The sequence below is a fragment of the Rhinopithecus roxellana genome, chromosome 13, assembly GCF_007565055.1.
Source record: "Rhinopithecus roxellana isolate Shanxi Qingling chromosome 13, ASM756505v1, whole genome shotgun sequence".
Taxonomy (NCBI): domain Eukaryota; kingdom Metazoa; phylum Chordata; class Mammalia; order Primates; family Cercopithecidae; genus Rhinopithecus; species Rhinopithecus roxellana.
The window spans coordinates 47,220,829-47,244,853 of NC_044561.1; the positions used below are offsets into that span (position 1 = coordinate 47,220,829).

Genomic DNA, 24,025 nt, shown 5'->3' on the forward strand with positions numbered 1-24,025 from the left:
GAAGGTATGGGAAGAACTGCCCAAAGAAAAGCCTAGCGTGCACCCCTAAGCCTGGCTGTGCGGCTATGATAATGAGGCCCAGACTCATGGAAAGAGCCACCTGGGCTGTTCTTTCTGTTCAGAGGGGTCTGCAGCATAGACACTTGCTAACCAGTTACGGAGCTTCATAGGGTCCTACCTTGACATAGCCCATGGAGGTGCAAAACCCTGATATGGGCTGGTTCAGCCCTGGGAGTGGAGCCTGAGAGTGAGTTTGTGAAGATTCTGCTCTCTGTGGGTCTCATGGACGTGGGGGAGCAGAGGGGACGGTGGAGTCAACAAGGAATTGTCAGAGGCTCCTGGACTACATTGAAGGGCTATAGTGAGGAGGAGAGAGAGGCTGCTGGTGAACGCTGGGGTCATTCCCCACTGCCAAGAGGGTCTCTCCATGCCTGGAAATGCATCCCAAAGGGCAGCATCAGATAGATTCCTTTCTTACGTTTTCAGGGAAGCTATTCGTTTCTTGTGGCTGCTTTAATGAATTACCACTCTGGTGGCTTAAAGTAACAAATTGATTCTCTCACAGTTCTGGAGGCCAGAAATCTTAAAACAGTATTGGCAGAGCCGCGCTATCTCCGGAGCCTCTAGGGGAGGATCCTTCCCTGCCTCTTCCGTCTTCCAGTGGCAGCCAACATTCCTTGGCTTGTGGCCCCGTCACCCCAGTGTCTGCCTCCTTCCTCCTGTGGCTGCCCCCTCTGCTTATCTGCGTGAAAGCTCCTTCTTTCTCTATTTTATGAGGACACTTACGAGGACATTTAGGGCCTACTCAGGTAATCTAGGTTAATCTCATCTCAGAATTCTTCACTTAATCACTTCTGCAAAGATCCTTTTTCCAAATAAAGTCACATGATCCAGAGATTAGGCCATTATTCAACCTGGTACAGGCAATTAAAGAGCTAATAAGGTATCTTAACAATAATCGTATACTCTGTTAAAAAGGCAGATTGTATTACTGCTGGGCTTTTAGACTTGTTTGTTCACAGTACTTTTAAGAATTTCATTGCCAGAGGGTGTAATTTTTAAAATACTGCAACACAGAGTTGAGCAAAGACAATGCCTAATTGTACTTTTCAGCATTCCTTTTTCTCCACCTCCCCAAGAGGACGGATATGAAATATGTGTGTGTCTATGTGTTTTTGGAGACTAACAGTTTACAAAGCTGTTAGTTTAGCATCCCTTGAACTACCTGGGGCCAGGCACAGCCAGCGTGTACCTTTACCTCCTGTGGACTGAGAGCATCGGCCTGAGTTGACTTGGGGTAGTGCAGGCCCCATGCTGTGAGGTGTGGATGGCAGGGGCTCTTCTAGCCTGTCTGGTCCCCTTGGGGGCTGATTGACTCTTTGTTACTCACATATTTGGATTAAGGGCCTGAACCTCCCTATTAAAATGAGACTCTGGGCTGGACATGGTGGCTTACGCTTATAATCCCAGTACTTTGGGATGCTGAGGTGGGTGGATCACTTGAGGCCAGGAGTTCGAGACCAGCCTGGCCAACATGGCCAAACCCTGTCTCTACTAAAAATACAAAAATCAGCTGAGTGTGGTGGTGGGCGCCTGTAATCCCAGTTACTCAGGAGGCTGAGGCAGGAGAATTGCTTGAACCTGGGAGACAGAGGTTGCAGGGAGCCAAGATTGTGCCACTGCACTCCAGCCTGGGTCACAGAGCGAGACTCCATCTCAAAAAAAAAAAAAAAAGACATTGCTGTATAGAGGAGATAATAGATTATGCTGTTTACATCCATCTTTGTTTGGTGATTCCATTGTTTAGTCACTATTAGTCACTTGCTGTTTATAAAGTGCTGTGTGTGGTAGAGGGGGATCTTACCACAGAGGCTGATGTGTAAGGACATAGGGAAGGAAGGTGTAGGGGAATCTCTGGAAGGGCGGTTAGCCTCTGGAGGACCTGGGGTTGGGGGCTTGAGTGGGGAAAGGGGGTGGCTGGAGTACCTGGAGAGTGACAGAATGCAGGTCCCAGGAAGTGGCGAGACATGCCAGGAGGGAGATCTGGGAGGAGTTTGGGCTGGGTGGTGGTGGGGCTGATGGAGAAGATGCTTGGGTGCTCCCATAGGCAGCAGTGAGACGTCAAGAGCTTCTGCAAGAAATCAAAGAGTTCCAGACCCGCTGATTTGGAGGCAGAGTGTAGAGTGAATTCAAGAGGCCGGGAGGAGCCTCAGGAAGAGGTGACATCCATGCCTTAGTCCACGCTCGGGGCGGCCAGACTTTTATTGATTCGGTCACTATTTTGTTTAATTTAAAGTTTGCCTTTAGTTTGGACTTTTTCCCCTTTTTTATTTTCTTTTTGTTTTTTAAGGTTTTCTTCAGCGTTATGGAGGTTAAAGACAGATAACTGCATGTATGTCCAGTGTGCAGGGTGGGGCTTCAGTGAATAAACACGTTGTGAAATGGTTACCACGGTCAAGCTAATGGACACGTCCATTGCCCCACAGGGTTATCATTTGTGCGTGTGTGTTGAGAACATTAAAACTTTCTCTCTTAGCAGTTTTCTTTCTTTCTTTTTTTGAGATGGAGTTTTGTTCTTGTTGTCCAGGCTGGAGTGTAATGGCGCGATCTCAGCTCACTACAACCTCTACCTCCTGGGTTCAAGTGATTCTCCTGCCTCAGCCTCCTGAGTAGCTGGGATTACAGGCATCATTCACCATGCCCAGCTAATTTTTGTATTTTTGGTAGAGACAGGTTTTCAACATGTTGGCCAGGCTGGTCTCGAACTCCTGACCTCAAGTGATTCACCCACCTTGGCCTCCCGAAGTGCTGGGATTACAGGTGTGAGCCACCACGCCCGGCCCCTTAGCAGTTTTCAAGTGTGCAATACATTGTTGTTAAACCTAGTCACCACACTGTACATTAGATCTCAGACTTTTGTTTTCTTCTTTATTGTGAACTATGTCCACAAAATAATATTTGAGCCCCGCACTGAAAACATGTATTCATCTGTATTTATTTACTTATTATTTATTTCTATACTTGTACCTCTGTGTATGGCATATTATATATAATGCATATTGAGTGCATTGTGAAACAGGTACAAAATGTAATTACAAAAAAGAGAAATAACAAGAAATGGAAGGTCCACTGTCTTCATCCTGCACCCGGAGGCTCCACAGCTGTGTACGAAGGTGTTCCTGTGGTGCTCGAGTCTCAGTTCATGAGGGGAGTCTGGGCGCTGGGGGCAGTGGTTGGAATGAACCAGATGGGTGGTGTAGGGGAACAGAGAGGAAGGACAGGTGGCGAGGCAGCTGGCAGAAGACATTGACATCATGTGTTGATGTCAGTGGCTGATCACATTAGAGAGGGGAGTGAAGACCAAAGAAAGAACAGGGCAGCCGGGCGTGGTGACTCACACCTTTGACACCAGTGCTTTGGGAAGCTGACGGGGAGAATCACTGGAGGCCAGGAGTTCAAGACCAGCCTGGGCAACATGGGGCGATCTGTCTCTACAAAAAGAAAAAAATGAGCCAGCCATGTTGGTGTGTGCTTATAGTCCCAGCTCCTGGGAGGCTGAGGTGGGAGGATCACTTAAGCCCAGGAGGTTGAGGCTTCTGTGAGCCACCATTGCACCATGTACTCCAGTCTGGGCAACAGAGAGACTCTGTCAAGAAAGAAAGAAAGAGAAAAAGAGAGAATAAGAAAGAAAGGAAGGAAGGAATGAGGAAGGGGAGGGAGGGAGGAAGGGGAGGGAGAGAGGAAGGAAGGAAGAAAGGAAGGAAGGAAGGAAGGAAGGAAGGAAGGAAGGAAGGAAGGAAGGAAGGAAGGAAGGAAGGAAGGAAGGAAGGAAGGAAGGAAGGAAGGAAGGAAGGAAGGAAGGAAGGAAAAGGGTGAATACAATGGAGAGGTGACTTCCCCTAAAGGAAAGAGAACTGGGGACAGATGCGGATTTGGGTGGAAAAGACAATCTTCCCTTCCCTCTGTCCCTCCATCCTTCCTTCTGTTCTTCCCTCCCTCCCACCCTACGTCTTATGACAAGTTGGTTGTGGGGGAAGTGACGCAGGAGGAGCTTCCTGGGGGTCATAAAAATGTGCTCCTGAATAACTACAAAGGTTGGGTCCTGACAGTGTGGGTTCTCTGTGAGTTTCCCGGGGAGGTAATTCATCAAAGGAAGGAGGCTTGAGGGCCTGTGCAGGGCAGAGAGAGGGTGGAGCAAGGCTAGGGGTGCTGCATCTTTGGGCAGAGTCCCCCAACCATGCCCCAGAACTAAGATTGGGGGCTGATTTAGCTGTTTCTGAAGTGATTGGGGGTCCTCAGACCTGGAGGGAGATGATGGTGAGTCCTGAAGGGGAGTGAGACGAGCCCTTTGCTGGAAGAGACATTGTTGTTTCATCTTCCCATCCTGCAGAAAAATAAATTTGACATTAATCCTGCACTGTGCCTTCCAGACAGCCATTCAGGTTTTCTTAGGTAAATTTCATTGTCTTCCTTAATCACTGGACCTTTTGATTTTTCCTAATGTTATACATACGTGTGTGTGTGTGTATATGGTATATGCATAAGTATAAATGTGTATTATATATTTTCTGTTGATGCTGGTTTAGGTAAGTGTTTCTCCTCTGCAGAGAAATAGCTAACATTTTTCTTGGGTTCCTGTGCATAGCCAAGGAATCACTATTGTCTGTAATGTCTGTAAGAACAGGCATGTTCTTGTTTTCTCCTTAGGTGGCCATAAAAGTCATCGATAAGAAGAGAGCCAAAAAGGACACCTATGTCACCAAAAACCTGCGGCGAGAGGGTCAGATCCAGCAGATGATCCGCCATCCCAATATCACTCAGCTCCTTGATATTTTAGAGACGGAAAACAGCTACTACCTGGTCATGGAGCTGTGCCCTGGGGGCAACCTGATGCACAAGATCTATGAGAAGAAGCGGCTGGAGGAGTCCGAAGCCCGCAGATACATCCGGCAGCTCATCTCCGCTGTAGAGCACCTGCACCGGGCTGGGGTGGTCCACAGGTAAGGGCCAGGCCACGCTGATGATCACTGACTGTGAGGTCCACAGATGGCACTGGGCTTCGGCACCCTCTCAGCCTCTGAGAAAGGCTGAGCAATTGCAGCCTGTTTTACAATTTTTCTATATTTTTATTTTATTTTATTTGTTAATGTTTTTGAGACGGAGTTTTGTTCTTGTTGCTCAGGCTGGAGTACAATGGCACAGTCACGGCTCACTGCAACCTCCACCTTGTGGGTTCAAGCAATTCTCCTGCCTCAGCCTCTCCAGTACCTGGGATTACAGGCACCTGCCACCACACCTGGTTAATGTTTTTGTAGTTTTAGTAGAGACAGGGTTTCACCATGTTGGCCAGGCTGGGAATTTTTCTGTATTTTTATTCCATGGAATTGTTTTGTGAATTGGGTTAATGCCAGTGTGAGGGTTAAAAGAGTAGAATCTGAAGCCAGAGTGACTGGGCTTGCAACCTGGCTCTGCCCTGTAATAGTTATGTGACCTTGGGCAAGTTACTAACCTCTCTGAGCCTCAGTCTTTTAATCTGTAAAATGTGAATAATAGTAACACTTCTCTCTCAGTTGGAGTAAGGGTCAATGAGTTAATACATGGGAAGAGCTTAGGACAGCGTTTGGTACCTAGTAGGCATCAGGTGTTAGCTGCTTTTCTTCTTGTTTGCATAGTCCTGAGACCAGTTGTTTAGGTGCCTGAAAGAACCAGTGTTAAGATGGCATGAGATTAGTGCAAGGTATGATGGTGCTTTCATTGTCTTTGCTTTACATATGGGAGCCACTCAATAGCTGTTTTATTCAATGAAATTGAATCACCATTCGAATTTTGAACTTGCCCTTGAAATCAAGGAGTGTTTTCCACAAACCAAACCAGTCTTGCAAATAATTATGAAAATCAAGCTTGCTTTTAATAGCTTGTTGCTTCCTAGGAAGGGGCTCTACAAAGAAAGTGAATGGAAGCAGCATTCTTAGCAGTGTTGCTGTTGGTGGTGGTGGGTGCCTGCTTTTAGTATGGTATGAAAATAAGATCAAATGAATTTAAAGAAATAAAAGCTCCCTCTTTTCCTCCAAGGGAGTGTTGACGTCACCAACAAATGCATGGTTTTTCCTTTGTGAAATTATGATCAATAATTACTCTGGGTTATTGAGGACAACCAGAAATCTTTTTTTTTTTTTGGTTTTGTTTTTGAGACTGAGTCTCACTTTGTCGCCTAGGCTGGAGTGCAATGGCGCAGTCTTGGCTCACTGCAACTGCCGCTTCCCAGGTTCAAGACATTCTCCTGCCTCAGCCTCCCAAGTAGCTGGGATTATTACAAGTGCCCACCACCATGCCTGGCCAGTTTTTGTATTTTGAATACAGAGTTTCGCTATGTTGGTCAGGCTGGTCTCAAACTCCTGACCTCAGGTGATCCACCCGCCTTGGCCTCCCTCCAAAGTGCTGGGATTATTGGTGTGAGCCACCGCGCCTGGCCTAGAAATCTCTTTTTTTTTTTTTTTTTTGGAGACGGAGTTTCACTGTTGTTGCCCAGGCCAGAGTGCAATGGTGCGATCTCGGCTCACCGCAACCTCCGCCTCCCAGGTTCAAGCGATTCTCCTGCATCACCCTCCCTAGTAGCTGGGATTATAGGCATGAGCCACTACGCCCGGCTGATTTTGTGTTTTTAGTAGAGACGGGGTTTCTCCATGTTGGTCAGGCTGGTCTCGAACTCCTGACCTCAGGTGATCCGCTCTCCTCGGCCTCCCAAAGTGCTGGGATTACAGGCGTGAACCACCGCACCTGGCCTAGAAATCATTTTTAATTGGTGCTTACTTTAAAAAGCAAGATTGAAGCATGACTTATTTATGTGTGTATATATGTAAACATGCACACGTGTGTGCACGTGTATGTTAAAATATTTTTAAATTAATACATTTATGTACTATTAAAGTCACCATTTACAAGTGTATAATCTAGTGTTTTTTAGTGTATTCACAGAGTTGTGCAACCATCACCACCTTCTAATTTTAGAATATTTTTATTACCCCCCCAAAAGAAACCCTGTACCCATTAGCAGTCACTCCCCATTTGCCTCTTCCCCAGCCCTGGCAACTACTAATTTACTTTCTGTGTCTATGGATTTGCCTATTCTGGCCATTTCATATAAATGGAATTATATAATATATAGTCTTTTGTGATTGATTTCTTTCATACAGCGTTATGTTTTTCAGGTTTGTCTAAGTTATAGCATGTGTCAGTGTCTCCTTCCTTTTTATGACTGCATAATACTCCGTGTATGGATATACCACAGCTGGCTGATCCGTTTGAGTTGTTCCCACACTTTGGCTAGTAATACTGCTATGAGCGCTGTTTTACTTCTCAGAAAACTCCACTCTTAGGAGTGGAATTGCTGGGTCATATGTCAACTTTCTTTATCCTTTTGAGGAAACACATATTTTTAAAAAATTCAACATTTAATGGTAAATCTAATTTTATTATTATTATTATTATTATTATTTTTTTTTGAGACAGAGTCTCGCTCTGTCGCCCAGGCTGGAGTGCTGTGGCCGGATCTCAGCTCACTGCAAGCTCCACCTCCCGGGTTCCCGCTATTCTCCTGCCTCAGCCTCCCGAGTAGCTGGGACTACAGGCGCCCGTCACCATGCCCGGCTAGTTTTTTGTATTTTTTTTTAGTAGAGACGGGGTTTCACCGTGTTAGCCAGGATGGTCTCGATCTCCTGACCTCGTGATCCGCCCGTCTCGGCCTCCCAAAGTGCTGGGATTACAGGCTTGAGCCACCGCGCCCGGCCTCTAATTTTAATTTTAATAATGATAATCGAGTTTTATCTGTTTGAAAGCCATTTTCTTTCTTTCTGTTTTTTGTTTTTGTTTTTGTTTTTTTTTGGTTTTTCGAGATGGAGTCTTGCTCTGTCACCCAGGCTGGAGTGCAATGGCGCAATCTCGGCTCACTGCAACTTCCGCCTCCCAGGTTCAAGAGATTCTCCTGCCTCAGCCTCCCGAGTAGCTAGGATTACAGGCACATGCCACCATGCCCAGCTATTTTTGTATTTTTAGTAGAGATGGGCTTTTGCCATGTTGCCCAGGCTGGTCTCAAACTCCTGACCTCAAATGATCCACCCTCCTCGACCACACCCCAAGTGCTGGGATTACAGATGTGAGCCACTGTGCCCAGCCATGAAAGCCGTTTATTTTCTGATCAGTGACAAAAGCAGCTCCAGGCCTTTACTTAATAGAACTTAGACTTCCAAGGTGGAGAGAGCTGTTACCTTACTAATGGGATTGGTGCCGTGGGATGCTCTGCCCTCTCATGGCTAAACCCAGGGGAGGTCCATTGTCCAGGCCTTTTCTAGAGCCAGCCTTGGGTAGGCACCACTCAGGCCAATCATTTCCTCCTCACTGAGGTGAGAGCACCTCTTCACATACGTATTCTTAGTCATGCGTGTTGTCATGAGATCACACTTCATTAGAACTCTTTGGGCTTAGATTAGCAAGGAAGAGAACATTCAGGAATGGTAAGTGAATCACGCTATTTTTGGCTCTTCCCAACAATACCCTTGGGTAGCCTGAGGTGTCATAGCTCTGCCGTTATTAGGAAAATGATAGTCGTAAGTGTGCCTGGCTCCGTCTTCGTTTATTAAGATGACAAAGGCAGAAATCTCACAAGTGAATCAGCTTGGATTACCGACCCCGCAGGTCACAGTGGAAAACAGAACGAGGGACTGCGAGCGGCAGAGCTTTTTGTGGTACTCAGGGTGTTTTCTCCAAGGATTTTGTGCTGTCAAAAATACGATGAGCACTGAGCTTCTCAGGATTGTGAGAACAACAAAGAAAACCAAGTGGAAGCTGCGCCTCGCACACTGGCCTCTCCTGCAGGAAATTCTCAACAGCCCTTTTAAAGTAATTTTAACAAAATCCAATCCCTCTCCGCGCAATTACTGTCAGAATGTCAAAGCAATGAATTTAATAATGTTTTGATAGCAAAGATGGTATACTTTTTCTTTCTCTGATCTCCAGCTTTTTCTACTTTTGCCTCTCTCTCCTCAGGAATATATTTATAATCCAATAATGGCAAGGGCTCAGATCTTTTAAAGTTAGAGAAGACTGGAAATGCATGGATGATTTAGGAAGATTTTTTTCACGTTTCCCTCTAAAAATCATGTTAATGTGTGTCACCGCACATGGACATAGGTGATTAGGTGGTTGAGACCTCACATTAAAATGCTTGTTTAGAATATATTCATAGTGGCTTTAACGGAATGTCTTGACTTTCAAAGACTCTATACCACTAATTTTGGGTGTTCGTATTTCAACTGACCACTGGTATGTTCTTTACTGGAGCCCTTTCTCATAAAGAATTTTCTCTTTTATGCTGCAAAGGTGGAATGAATTTCATAAATTATTTTGAGGTTAGATTTTTCAAATGAATAAGAGACTACTATTGCATTTCAGAGAGGCCATGGAGTCCCTGGTGGGAAGATTTCTGAGTAAATATATTGGATCATGCAAAAGGATTCAGGATGAATTTTTTTGTGGCTATATGTGTACTATGATTTTAGGGGCTTTTGGGTGTGTGTGTGTGTGTGTGTGTGTGTGTGTGTGTGTTAGGGGATGCTTTAAAAATGCAGTTCCTGATTAGGCTGATATTATGTTGTTATGTCATAATCAACTTAATGCTAGCAGAGCCCTCATTTCCTGCGGCATTAAATCGAAATAATTATTTATCTTTCCAGAAGTATTTAAACATCATTTAAAAGAAACAATAAATATGACAAGTAGGTTTTTGTTTGTTTGTTTGTTTTTTCAAAGGAAGCTAAGCATGTATAAAGCAGATTCGCTTTGCTGGCAGAGAACTTCCTATTAGACTAGACTTGCCACAGCCTCTGTGTCTAGGGCTGTTGTTCATTTTTACAAAGGTAGAGTGTGGTCTAACTTCTTCATTATTCTATTTTAGAATTGTCTAAGCTTCTCTAAAATATAACAGGTTGCTTTTCCTTCCCCTAAACGTGCTCACCCAGCAGGATGCCAAAATCTGATGATTTGCCTATTGTATATAGAGCATCAACTCTTAACATGAATCACCTAGAATGCCGATTCTGCTGAGAGGCTAATTTGAGATTCATGTGTTCATTCAAAATTACAAAGTCCAATCAAACTATACAGATAAAACACAACTGGATAATACAATACCACCATCCCTAAGCAGGAAGAGAAAAGCCATGGGGCTGCAGGACCAGGAGAAAGAGACACATGATCAAAGGGAGCCGGAGCCTGAGCTCGGATGTGTGTCAACACCATGGCTCCCAGGGCCATGACCTTATCCGTTCATCAATATGGAGAAAAGGGCTCTCTGCGCCTAAGAGGAAGGAGTGGAAGACAGGAGGCCCTTCTTTGTTCTTTTTGGCCTGACAAGAAGCAGGCCCAACCTGTGCTGGTTGGGGGGTTAAGAAGTCTGTTAAGGCCGGGCGCGGTGGCTCAAGCCTGTAATCCCAGCACTTTGGGAGGCCGAGACGGGCGGATCACGAGGTCAGGAGATCGAGACCATCCTGGCCAACACGGTGAAACCCCGTCTCTACTAAAAAATACAAAAAACTAGCCGGGCGAGGTGGCGGGCACCTGTAGTCCCAGCTACACGGGAGGCTGAGGCAGGAGAATGGCATAAACCCGGGAGGCAGAGCTTGCAGTGAGCTGAGATCCGGCCACTGCACTCCAGCCTGGGTGACAGAGCGAGACTCCATCTCAAAAAAAAAAAAAAAAAAGAAGTCTGTTAACTTTCGGGTTTCTTGGAGAGGAGAGGAAGGGGACAGCAGATGAGAGGGAACGATTCCTGCTCACATCCAGGAGCTGGGTGGAATCCCAGGGCCTTCTGCTGAGAGCGAGCACATATCTGGAGGCACCAGTGACAGCAAAAGTTTTGTGTTTAATTGGGTTTTAAAAAAATCGCATTGGAAATGTGAGCTCTTGCCAAGCTCCAGTCCAACAGCTTCATAGATTGAGATGCACAGTGGTCTGCAGCGCTGACGCAAAAGCCAGACCCCCTTGTCCATGTGCTGGTTTGACCACTCCAGAGTGGTGCTGGGCAAATCACTCGAGCTTTTGTACCTCCCTTTCCGCAGCTACACAACAGGGAAAATGGATTCTCCACTTCACATGGCTGTTGTGAGGATTAGATAAGTCAGTCTGCATGAAGTGCTCAAAACCGAGACACTGTGTAAGGACTGAGTCCATGTTCTCTGTAATTACTACTGAGTCCAACCCATTCATTTTATCCACAGGAAGCTGAGGCCCACAGTTCTCTGTGCTCATGGCCCCATAGCTGTTCTCTGCTTGCACTGCCCTTGTTGTCTTTGGCTGAATTCTACTCATCCTTCAGGTCCCAGCTCCAGGCTCACCTTCTCTGGGAAGCCCTCCAGGCTTGGCCCCCTGGCCATAGACTCACAGCACCCTCTACTTTTCTTTCTGAGCACGTATCCTGTGGTTACTTCTCTCTATCTGCCTTCTGCACAGGCCACAGCTTAGCCCAGTGCTCAGCCCAGTGGGCACACAGTAAGACTTTGTTGAATGAAGGAAGGAAAATTGAATGAATACAGCTAGTGTCAGAGTTTGCACTGGGATGGAAGCTTTCTGGTAGCCAGTCCTATGTTCTGGAATAGTCCATATTCTCCCTGGAATTTCAAAGGAGTTTCTTCATTGACTTAGTGTCACTGTGTTTATTTTTTAGGTCACAGTTTGTAGAGTGGCATCTTTCTAGTGAATGGGTCTTTCAGTTTTATAAACAGAATTTGTTTCTGGAACATTACGGGAACTCAATAAAGGTTTCATTTTAAATAAATAAATCAGGTTCATGGATAACACATTATTCTTGTATTTTACCAAAATACCCATATTGTAAATAAATCAAGAATTTGCACATCATTTGCTTTTAATACAGTGCTTTTGAAGATAAGACCTAACCAAAAAAAAAAAAAAAAAAAAATCAAGTTCCCTGCAAAATGCCTGTTGCCTTGGGGAGTTATGTGCTTGGGGAGTTTGGGATGCTTTATTCTTAGTTTATTATTAAAATCCATCTTGTGACCATCCCCATAGGCAAAACTTTTTCCATCAAACTTAATCCTGTCTGAGTTGGGTCTATCCTTTCCTGGGCCCCTTCTCTCTTACCTTTCGCTGGGCTGGGGGGCATGCCCCCCAATACTGTTTGCTTATGGCCAAATTGATCACCTCTTTTAAGTATTTTCTGGAGTCTTTCCTCTTCACCTTGTCTTGGAATCTTTCGCTTTATTATCCTCACCTCCAGCCTCTCACCTCATAAATGGAGTGGCCCGCAAAGCCCTCAGGAATCCACTGTGGCATTTCCCGCTGCCAGTGGCCCCACTGGGTAACCCTTCTCATGATGGCTGGGCTCCAGGGCAGAATTAGAAGCTCCGAGAGTTTAAATGACTTGCCCGGGCCTGGTTGGCGGGTCCATTAGAGAGAACCAGACCCCAGCACCTGTCCTTACTCCCTTCCCCAGGCTCCCTTGCTTAACTCCCTGTCTTTGCTCAGCCTCCCCACTTGAGGTGTTCACTGGTTCTGCCACGTCTCATGCTCTCCTCCTCTTACCTCCTATCCTGATGCCTCAGTGTTACACCATTCAGTTCTTTGGACTCAACCCTGAGTGGCTCCCCCAGGCTCTTTCCTGAGTTCCTGCCCCTCAGCCTAGACCTCCTGGTTGGGCATGGCCTGTGGAGGCCCAGGGGAGAGACTGCCTTCTCTTTGCCTTCTCCCATCCCACAACTCTGGATGCATGTGATGCATGCATGCGCGTGCACACACACACGTGCGCCCATGACCATATACACAGGGTGCACTCTGACATATGAGAGCTCACACACGTGTGTATGCAACACATATGTGCAAACTCACATGTGTACGTTCATACACCCATGGATGTGTGCACATGCATGCACACACCCACACATGTACACTCTTGCTGTCCCCACGTGCATGCACATGCATGCACAAGGTCACATGAATGTGTGCCAACACTTGCAGTGTGCACACACAAACTCATGTGCACTTACACACAGGCGTAAACACACACACACACACACACACACACACTCCTGCTTTCCACCTCCCCAGCACTGCTCCTGTCTGCCTCTTTGCTCCACAGAGTTGGAGCAGCTGCCTTTCTGCCCCCAGGGGCGGGGGACCACCTGTAATGTCTGTCATGGCAACAGGACCCTCCCTGACTCTCCTCCCTTTACCCTCTGTCCAAGAGGGCAGTGACTCAGTTTATGGCGGCCAGTCTCAGAACCTTCTAATTGACCATCTTGAAAGAGATGCAAGGAGAGTCCAGGTGGGCGGGTGGAGGGGAGGGGAAGGGGTTGCTTGGTAGCCTGTGGGGGAACCTTGAATGGCTAGTCATGGCCTGTTTGTGTGCTTGTGCTTTTGAAAGAACTTTGAACAAAGGGTTATGATTAGGTGATACTTACAGGGTGTGGAGGAGTCTTCTCCCTGCAGGTCCTTTCCGGATCTCTGTAAAAACACCCTGTGCTTATCTCAACATCTGGTCTGTCTGCTGCGATGGGTCCCCTTTGAGCATTTCTCCCTGGAACTGCCTAATGAGCAGAGAAGGGTCCTGAAGCCTTCTGAGACCGCACCGCGTCTCTCTAGTGTCCTCTTCTCTGCTGGGCTCCCTGCTCCTGCGTCACCGTGGCTTCTGGTTGGTATATCGGTGCTGCCTGTTGTTCCCAAGACATCCCCCGCACCCCTGCGTCCTCACCCCCAGCACTGTCCTCCCAACCCATCTTCCTGTGTTGCCTTCTTTTTTTTGATACAGAGTCTCACTCTATCCTCTAGGCTGGAGTGCAGTGGTGCCATCTCAGCTCTCTGCAACCTCCACCTCCCAGGTTCAAGCGATGCTCATGCCTCAGCCTCTCGCTGAGGCTACAGGCGCCCGTCACCACACCCAGCATATTTTTGTATTTTTAGTAGAGACGGTGTTTCACCATGTTGGCCAGGCTGGCCTTTAACTCCTGACCTCAGGTGATCCACCTGCCTCAGGCTCCCAAAGTGGTGGGATTACAGGTGTGGGCCACCATGCCCCGCCCTGCGCTACCTTCTGTGCCTTGTGCCACACCCCTTTGTTGCTTCTCCTAGCTCCTCTTTGAAGGCCCATTGGCCAAGGAAAAGCAACTTCCCATCTCTCCCAGGGCCATTCTCTTCTCCTTTGTTTGTTCTCAGTTAAAAGTTAACACTGGGCAGGACGAGGTGGCTCACTCTGTAATCCCAGCACTTTGGGAAGCCAAGGTGGGCGGATCACCTGAGGTCAGGAGTTCAATACCAGCCTGGCCAACATGGGGAAACCCCATCTTTACTAAAAATACATAAATTAGCTAGGCATGGTGGCACGCACCTGTAATCCCAGCTACTCAGGAGGCTGAGGCAGGAGAATTGCTTGAACCCAGGAGGCAGGGGCTGCAGTGAGCTGAGATTGTGCCACTGCACTCCAGTCTGGACAACAGAGCAAGACTCTCTCAAAAAAAAAATAAAAATAAAAAAGTGAACCTGAATTTCCAGTTTCTATGCCACAGGGGGAACTGTTCAGATGGCAGGACTGAAGGAAGATCCTCCTGCTTCCCGACCATTCACGTGGAGTGGGCGTTCTCCTTCCCTCACCCCATCGTCATGTGCCGACCAGCCTGCCCTTCACCTTCCTTCCCATAGGGCACGCCTCACACTTCGCAGAGCCAAGTGTTTTGCTCTTGGGATGCAGCTAGAGTGAACCTCAGGCTTTTCACGTGGACCGCAGGGAGGTTTTCTGATAGAGCCAGTATTCTGGATAATAGAGGCTTGCTCGAATTTTTTTTAAAGGTCCATTATAACACACTAACACTGAAACCTTATGAAGAAATTCGCCCCTTTTAAAACTTTCAGCTTTTATTTTAGCTTCCGGGTGTACATGTGCAGGTTTGTTACTTGGGTATATTGTGTGATGCTGAGGTTTGGGGTACAGATTCCATTACCCAGGTACTGTGCATAGTACCCAACAGGTAGTTTTTCAACCCTTGTCCTCCTCTTTCCCACCCTCCTCTGGTAGTCCTCAGTATCTGTTGTTATTGGCTTTGTGTCCATATGCACCCAATGTTTGGCTCCCACTTATAAGGAAGAACATGCAGTATTTGATTTTTTGTTTCTGTGTTAATTTGCTCAGGATAATGACTTCCAGTGGCATCCATGTTGCTGCAGAGGGCATGATTTCATTCTTTTTTTTGTTTTGTTTTGTTTCGTTTTTGAGACGGAGTCTTGCTCTGTCGCCCAGGCTGGAGTGCCGTGGCGCGATCTGGGCTCACTGCAAGCTCCGCCTCCCAAAGTGGTGGGATTACAGGTGTGGGCCACCATGCCCCGCCCTGAGCTACCTTCTGTGCCTTGTGCCACACCCCTTTGTTGCTTCTCCTAGCTCCTCTTTGAAGGCCCATTGGCCAAGAAAAAGCAACTTCCCATCTATCCCAGGGCCATTCTCTTCTCCTTCACCTTTGTTCACAGTTAAAAAGTTAACACCGGGTTCACGCCATTCTCCTGTCTCAGCCTCCCGAGTAGCTGGGACTACAGGCTCGTGCCACTGTGCCCAGCTAATTTTTTTGTGTGTTTTCAGTAGAGACGGGGTTTCACCGTGTTAGCCACGATCTCCGGACCTCGTGATCCGCCTGCCTCAGCCTCTCAAAGTGTTGGGATTACAGGCATGAGCCACAGCACCCAGCCGATTTCATTCTTTTTTATGGCTGCATAGTATTCCATAGTACATATGTACCCCATTTTCTTTATCGAATCCACCTTTGAAAGCACCTAGGTTGATTCCATGTCTTTGCTATTGTGAATAGTGCTGCAGCATCTTTTGGGTAGGATTATTTATTTTGTTACCCTTCCTTTTTTATTCCAGGTGTCTCAATTTTTCTGCCTCTTTGGATCATTTTGTATCCTCTTTGATCACTGTTGAGTAGCTGAGCAGACGGTCTGGGTTGCTCACTGTTCTGAATGGACTCAGGGACATAACTTCAGGGGGCTAAGGATGTCCCACAGTGAACTGCCTGAGTGAGGCACTTGGTTGTAGTCGTACCATTCTTAGTATGGATTGCTTAGGGAAGGGAAACGTATCCAAAAGCTGCTTTTACAAAAATTTATAGACAATACTTTTTAGAGCAGTTTTAGATTTACAGAAGACTTGCATAGAAACTACAAGAGAGTTCCCGCACACCGTCCCCCCACTTGCATTTTCCCTGTTACGAATATCTTGTGTTCCCCTGGCACATTTGTTACAATGGATGAACCAGTATGGATACAGTCTTATTAACTAAGATCTGAGTTTACCTTAGGGTTCACTCTGTGATGTCCAGTTCTATAGATTTTGATAAATGCACAGTATCATGTAACACCACTACAGTATCGTAAAAATTTCAACACACTAAAACCCCTCTATATTCCCCTCTATTCATCTCTCCTTTCTTCCCTCCCACATGCCAACCCCTGGCAGCCACTGCTCTTTTTACCATCACCATAGATTCCCAGAATGTTATATAGTTGGAATCAAACAGGATGTAGCCCTTTCTGACCAGCTTCTTTCAATTAAAAGCATGCATTTGACGTTCCTCCATGTCTTTCCAAGTGAATCACACCATTTTTGGCTCAATATCTTACTTGTTTTTATCACTGAAGATAAAAAGATATTCTTTAATATCTTATATCTTTTTTCTTTTTTGAGATGGAGTCTCACTCTGTTGCCCTAAGCTGGAGTGCAGTGGCGCAATCTTGGCTCACTGCAACCTCCACCTCCTGGGTTCAAACGAGTAGCTGGGATTATAGGTGTGCTCCACTGCGCCTGGCTAATTTTTGTATTTTTAGTAGAGGCAGGGTTTCACCATTTTGGCCAGGCTGGTCTTGAACTCCTGACTTCAGGTGATCAACCCGCCTCAGCTTCCCAAAGTGCTGGGATTCCAGGTGTGAGTCACCGTGCCTGACCTTATTTCTTTTTATTGCTGAATGTGCCATTATTTGTATGTACCAAAGTTTGTTTATCCATTCTGCTACTGAAGGACATCTTGGGTGCCTCCAGTTTGGGGAAAGAATGATTGAAACTGCTATAAACATTTATGTCCATAAGTTTTCCACTCATTTGGGTAAATACCTAGGTAAAAGCTATTTTTAAAAATGAGATTTTAGTTCCTTTTTTCCTAAAGTCTGGAGGAAAGTATTCTCCCTCTTCCTTCTGGATAAGTTACAAAGGACAAAGCAGGAAGTGGAAGTAAATAAAGCCAAAGGCTATTGAATGTTCTTTTCTTTTTTATTTTTATTATTATTATTTTTTGAGACGGAGTTTTGCTCTGTCACCCAGGCTGGAGTGCAGTGGCGCAATCTTGGCTTACTGCAACCCCCGCCTCCCAGGTTCAAACGATTCTCCTGCCTCAGCCTCCCTAGTAGCTGGGATTAAAGGCATGCATCACCATGCCAGGCTAATTTTGTATTTTTTTAGTAGAGATGGGGTTTCTCCATGTTGGTCAGGCTGGTCTTGAACTCCTGACCTCAGGTGATCCGCCCGCCTCGGCCTCCCAAAGTGCTGGGATTACAGGTGTGAGCCACCGCGCCCAGCGTGAATGTTCTGTTCTTGTGCGTGGGTAAGTACACTGATCTCTTGGACAGAGACAGAAGTAGCTCACCCTCCCATTAACTAGCCATGGAACCTTTAGGCAGTTGGATTGGTTGTCACTGAAATCTTTTAGAAATCTGGGCAAATAAACCAGGTTAACCAGATGTATTCTGTGCGTTTTTCTTAGGGGATGGAGTTGGTTATAAAGGGATGCTGTGGGTGGGAAGATAGTGACTTTGAACTGATTTTATTTTTTTCTCAGGTTACCTAATAATTATTTTTAATATATCCTGCCCTAGTTTTAGGACGTTTCCTAGATTTTAAAAGCGGGTATTTTTTTTCTTTTGCATTTTTCTCTTATTTTTGGTCTTTCGTTTATATCATTCTTCTAATCACTGTGGTTGTTCTCTAGGCTTTTGTGGCCCCAGAATTACCCAACTTAGTTTTATTGTTCTTGGCAGTTGCTATCTTTTACCTCGCCTCTTTAGGATGTTTTTCCCCACACTATTCGTTCTGAAGCAAATTTCTCCTTTAATGCCTTAGCGTGGCTTCCCTTCTTCCCAGGCAAAGAAGCTTTATTTCATTTGAAACAAACTGTGGCCTTCCTTTAGATGTAGAGAGTGCTGCTGTTTATAATCAGGGTTCACGGAATAACATTTTGGGATATTGCTGGCATACTATTTTGTGTATGCATGTGTGTGTTTTGGAATTACCGTATATGCTTGAATAGAAGTCAGGCTGATATTATGTCTTCAGTATCTTCAGAAAAGAGGAAGTGCCTTACAGAGTCCTTGCAAATCTCTCATATGATAAGGACACAATTTCAATGATAGTATTTTATTTTCAATAACAAAGTACTAGTTAGAGAAGACACATAAACCTTTATTTGGCTCACTGATGACTTTGGGTGCACTAGAAATCACTCGAGGAACCCAGTAGGAAGGAAGGTAAAAGCATTTACGTGGCTTTAATAATAACTTCTAGAGATATGGCCTCTTGATTGTGAGAGTTTGAGAGGCCAGTCTCAAAACAGTTCACTGAGTGGTTAATTTATGGAGATTTTAAATGGGTGTGTATGATTTGGGATAAGATTTTCAGCAAATGCATCATATGCAAATTTAAAAAATACTTTATCTCAAATATCCAGTCACCTGAAAGATGATGTTACACTGAAACACTGCACAAGGACTCAGAAAGTCATCCTGGTTCTGCCTGTGACTAGTTTGAATAAAATTGTTTCGTGAAATGTGGCAGCGTGGAAACAGTATTTCTTAAATGAACTATGTTAACATTTTAATATATGGTCTTAAATAGGATGATGCAGCTTTAAAGATAAGTAGTATCAATAGTCATTTAATAATTCTATTGCATTCCTAAAAATTATACGTTTGCGTTTTCCAAAAACCTTTTACTGAGGGACAAAGTCTTCCTATTGGAAAAGCAAGGATGTCACCTCACATTTGGAGTCACCCTGTATTTGGACACGTGATGCCTTTACAAGGCATGCACAGTTTTGAAGTATTCTGTGCACTGTTTCATTTGAAGTGAAGGGAAAGTATACAATTCTTCTTCCCATTCGTGGGCGCATTGGATTGGGCAATGTCAGTTTTTATCCCCAGTTTGAACACGGATCTTCCTTCTCAGCCAGCACCCAGCCCTGAGGCTATCAGTAATTTTGAATCTGTTGGACACTTTTTAGAGTTCGCCTTTTTTTTTTTTTTTCTGCGTTTGGCTCCTTAATTCTTACCATCCTGTAGTCCTGCCCTTCCTGTGACAACAGCCTGGCTGACATAACCCCTGCTCACCCCCGCACCTGTCCTTTCCCAGTTTGCAGTGAATGCCAGCGTTCGCCACCAGCCTGTTGGTCTTTCCCCTGCACCAGTTCTCTGCCCTCACCTTGACAGTCTCACATCCTTTCAAGACTTCAGCATCCACCCATATTGAGGTTGAAAACCAGTAGCCTGCAGGCCATATCTTGCCTGCAAGGGTGGGGTTTATGGTTGTTTTAAATATGAGTTTGTTGCCAACATTTAAAAATTGAGATCAAATCCAGACCTCTGGCTTCTTTTGGAGAATGAGGTGAGCTGGCAGTGCTGGGACTAAGCCGTGAGCAGCTGTCCCCATTAAGTGGGGCACTGCTGTCCTGTTTGCCACAGCCAGTCCTAGCTACCGCTCCTTTTTGTTTTGGACATTGACGTAGTGTATCAGTTGCTGTTTTTGTTTTAACATGATTACACCATTCAGTTCCCTACAGTAGAGATAAGAGGAAAAAGAAACATTTCTCTTGCCTATCTCTCTATTCAAAAGTGAGAAAATAAAAGCCGGACCAAGAATGGTATGTTTAAGGACAATGGAAGAGAATGTGTGTGTGTGTGTGTGTGTGTGTGTGTAAGATTATTTTTACACAGTTAACATTCAAGGTGTGTCTGAGTTGGCAGGCTACAATTTAAGATGCCAGAGCTGATAATGACCTAGATGGTTTTGATGTCCAAATATATCCTTTTGCCCACATAAATACTTCTGCTTCTGAAATATCAAATGATCTCATTGGTAATCTGGACTCATTGGTATTTACTGAGCACCTGGAATGTGCAAAGGTACTGGGGTACAATGGGAAGCAGGGCAGACACGTTTCCTGCCTTCTGGGAGCTTACAGTCGCAGGTGCAGACACCAGACACCTCACACTCAACATGACCCTGGGCTCATTTCTCCCTTCCACCTCCTCCCGTCATCTCAGTGTCAATGCATGGCATCACCCAGTATCTGATTAGCAATCTTCATTCCATCTGGAACTTAGTTCCCTTTAGCTCTGTAAAGTTGACATATTCTCGGGCATGACACCAGGAATTAGGACACCAACATCTTTGGAGTCCATTATTGTGCCCGTGATAATATCTACCTGCTAAATAGATTAACTCATCATCATCTGCCAGTTTTTCATGACCCTTGGGCTCCAAACATGGAGGTCATTGGACTCATCAATTAAGTTGGCTTTCACATGTTTTTTTTTTTTTTTTTTAATTGCTTCCCCAAATCTGATGTTGCTCCCAGCGTCACCAACCCAGGGCCACATTCGTATGAAATATTTCCCTGGCCACTCAGGCTGAGCCATCTTGAGTAATGTGTTCCTCTCTCCCCACACCCTGGTTCTGCTTAACTTCCAGGTTCCAGTTTAGGTCTTGCTTTTTCCAGAAGCTTTTCATGATCCCTTCTGTCCTCTTTGCTCTCTGTCATCTCTGAAATTCTTCAGCTTTTATAGTCTACAGCAATTAATTATTAATATATCATGTCTTTAAAATATTTACTTGTTGATTGAGTTTTGGCAGAAAGCTTTATGGGTTGGTTAGAAGTGACTCTAAAAACAGTTCTTTGCCCGTCAGAAGCAAAATGTAATTCCATTATTTCGAATGCTTATCTGAAATGTTGTGTGGTTTTGTTTATTTCAGAGACTTGAAGATAGAGAATTTGCTACTAGATGAAGACAATAATATCAAGCTGATTGGTATGACTTTTTTTTTTTAAAAGCAAAATTATCTTTTAAGTGTCGTGTTGTCAGTTCTCAACTTTGAAAAATATCCATGGTCTATTTCTAATACCCAGACAATATTCTAGATTATCTTCTTTTACCTCCAAAATTTAATAATGGTTTTGAAAATGGATCATGTGTTTCCTTGTCTTATTCAAACTATAGCTTCTCCATAAATTCAGATGGAGCTGACCTTTTGTAGAATTTATTTTTATTTGGATTAAGCAGAAAACTTCTTAAAAATAGTGAAAGATAGTTTGGCTCAGAAATGCTTCCCATAGCTTTGTCATATCTCATTCCACTTCTCAGTGAATGCAGGGATGCCTAAAATAAGGGGGAATGCAATTGACCTTCCCTTTTTAATATAATCTTTATTCAGGCTCGTTGGTACAATGGGAGCTGTGCAAAGAAGTCCCCACAAAGGGGTAGTTAGAAGTCTGAACCAATCAGAAGGAAGCTACAAGATGGAGCATCATAATTGGTTCATAATTCAGGGTCCATAGCAAATGCACTGCACGACTCATTTTCTAGACGAATTCAGGTGGTTCTATTGTTGTTATTGTCTCCCTCTGTGGTCGCTCTGGGCAGAATTCAGGGCATCATTTTTATATCCAGATACTAGACGGTACCATCTTTTATTCCTCTCTCTCTCTTTTCTTTTTCTCCCACTGCAAGTGCAAGTAATTTCTTTCACCTCAATGACTTGAAAAGACTTTATAGGAAGGGAAAATAAGAGGATCAATAGGACTTTGTGAATTTAACTTTTATGCCCAAGAAGGAACTTTTGTTTGACAACTGCTGAAAGTCATTACAAGATTCTCCAAAACACATCATTAAAATGACTTATTCGGTATTTTGAGATTACAGTCAGCTCCCAATTCAGTACCAGGCAAGAGACTGCACAGACTCTGGATAATTAAACACCACTGATAGGTATTGATGGATACACTTATTATTAGAAAGTTAACCGTGAAGAGGAAACCAATTTTTCCCCAAAAGCATTTAGGAGAATCGATTCTTAGATAATTCAAATGATTTTCTTTTTCTTTTTCTTTTCTTTTCTTTCTTTCTTTCTTTCTTTTTTTTTTTCTGAGATGGAGTCTCCCTCTGTTGCCCAGGCTAGAGTGCAGTGGTGCAATCTCGGCTCACTGCAGCCTCTGCCTCCCGGGTTCAAGGGATTCTCCTGTCTCAGCCTCCCGAGTAGCTGGGATTACAGGCGCCCACCACCACACCTGGCTGATTTTTGTATTTTTAGTAGAGATGGGGTTTCACCATGTTGGCTAGGCTGGTCTCAAACTCCTGACTTCAGGTGATCTGCCCGCCTTGGCCTCCCAAAGTGCAGGGATTACAGGTGTGACCCACCAGTGCCTGGCTGATTTGCTTTTTGTTACATTGTTTTACTGTTGCATTTTAGTTGTCTTGAGGGCCAAGTGCAAAAGCTGGAAAACAAGGCACTCTTGTTGAAATGCTTTCAGGAAGTCTGTCTGGTTCTCATTTCCGAGATCTGGAGGGTTAAACAAAGGCGCCTCCTGGTGTGGGGTAAGGAATGGAGGAAAGGAGTTTTTTGTTTTAGGTTCCCTGTAACTGTTCTTTGGGAAATGTGGAGGTGACAATGATAAAGTTGTCCTGACAGCACCAGAGACTGTAAGAGAACAGACTTTGTAACAGCGGTATTATATGACAATAAAAGTTAGAATAGGCCAGGCGCAGTGGCTCACACCTGTAATCCCACTTTGGGAGGCCGAGGCAGGCGGATCATGAGGTCAGGAGTTCAAGACCAGTCTGACTAACATGTGAAACCCCCGTCTCTACTAAAAATGCAAAAATTAGCCAGGCGTGGTGGTGCACGCCTGTAATCCCAGCTATTCAGGAGGCTGAGGCAGGAGAATCAGTTGAATCTGGGAGGCAGAGGTTGCAATGAGCCAAGATCGTGACACTGCACTCCAGCCTATGTGACAGAGCGAGACTCCGTCTCAAAAAGACTGAGGCTGGTGAGTCGTGTAAGGTGCAGACGGAGTTTCCACATCTCAGGTGGGCATTGCCCGTCCTGTTTCTTCCCTTCCCTCTTGCCCCTCTGTCTCCTCTGTGCTTGGTGTCTCTGCTTTCTCGTTACGTGGTAGCCCTAGGTGACCACTGACAGAACTGTCTTTTGAAATAAGCGATGGTGAAATGCACAGACCTTTTTATTGGGTGGACGTTTGCTCAGGGGATTCTAGAAAAACCAGTCATTTCACTGCTGCAATCAGTGGATCCTTTTATAAGGGGCTCACAGGTTGGTTGAATAACAGAACCTCTTAGAGGAGACCTGTCTGAGTCAAGTGGGGAAATCATACGCCTAAATGAGAGCCCGCCCCTTCCCCTCTTGCTGCACGTCCTGGTCACTCTTTGGGTGCCAGGAACCGTTTTATTCAAATCCCACAGAGTCATCGCCTCTCTGCTGGCAATGTCTGGATGGGCACTACAAAGACATTTTAGGTCTTTGGAACAAAATCGGCCCCTTCAGAAAGCAGGATGTCCGCACCTGCTAGAAAGGAAGCAGTGACCATTGGATTTCCCTTTGTTAACGGTGCCCATTTAGTTGCCAGTTCTCTCCTGAGCAGTAGAAACTGAGGAACCCTACCTCTCACCTGCCCCAAGAGACCTTAGACCATCCCTGAGGACTGGTGGGAACTGCATTTTGTTAAGAAAGAACTGCATTTCCACATTTCCGGAAGGCATGGAGGGGGAGATGAAGGCCCAGTGTCTGTGAGGTTTCTTGCCCCTGGGTTGGGCAATTTGGATCAAAGGTCTTCCAACTCCTGTCTTTTTTGTAACTTGAAAGCTCTTTGAACCTTCTTTTCTTCAAAGGCATTACCTACTTGTTTTTTTTCAAAGGTGATTA

At 45.2% G+C, this 24,025-nt stretch overlaps 1 protein-coding gene across 1 annotated transcript in view; it reads left to right on the plus strand.

Moving 5' to 3' along the window:
- The window catches only part of HUNK (hormonally up-regulated Neu-associated kinase), a 126,236-nt gene that overhangs the window by 44,997 nt on the left and 57,214 nt on the right, over positions 1 to 24,025 (plus strand). Inside the window, exons 2-3 of the mRNA XM_030915155.1 lie at positions 4,708 to 5,000; positions 21,065 to 21,120. Coding sequence (XP_030771015.1) covers positions 4,708 to 5,000; positions 21,065 to 21,120 — 349 coding nt within the window. The remainder of the gene's footprint in view (positions 1 to 4,707; positions 5,001 to 21,064; positions 21,121 to 24,025) is intronic.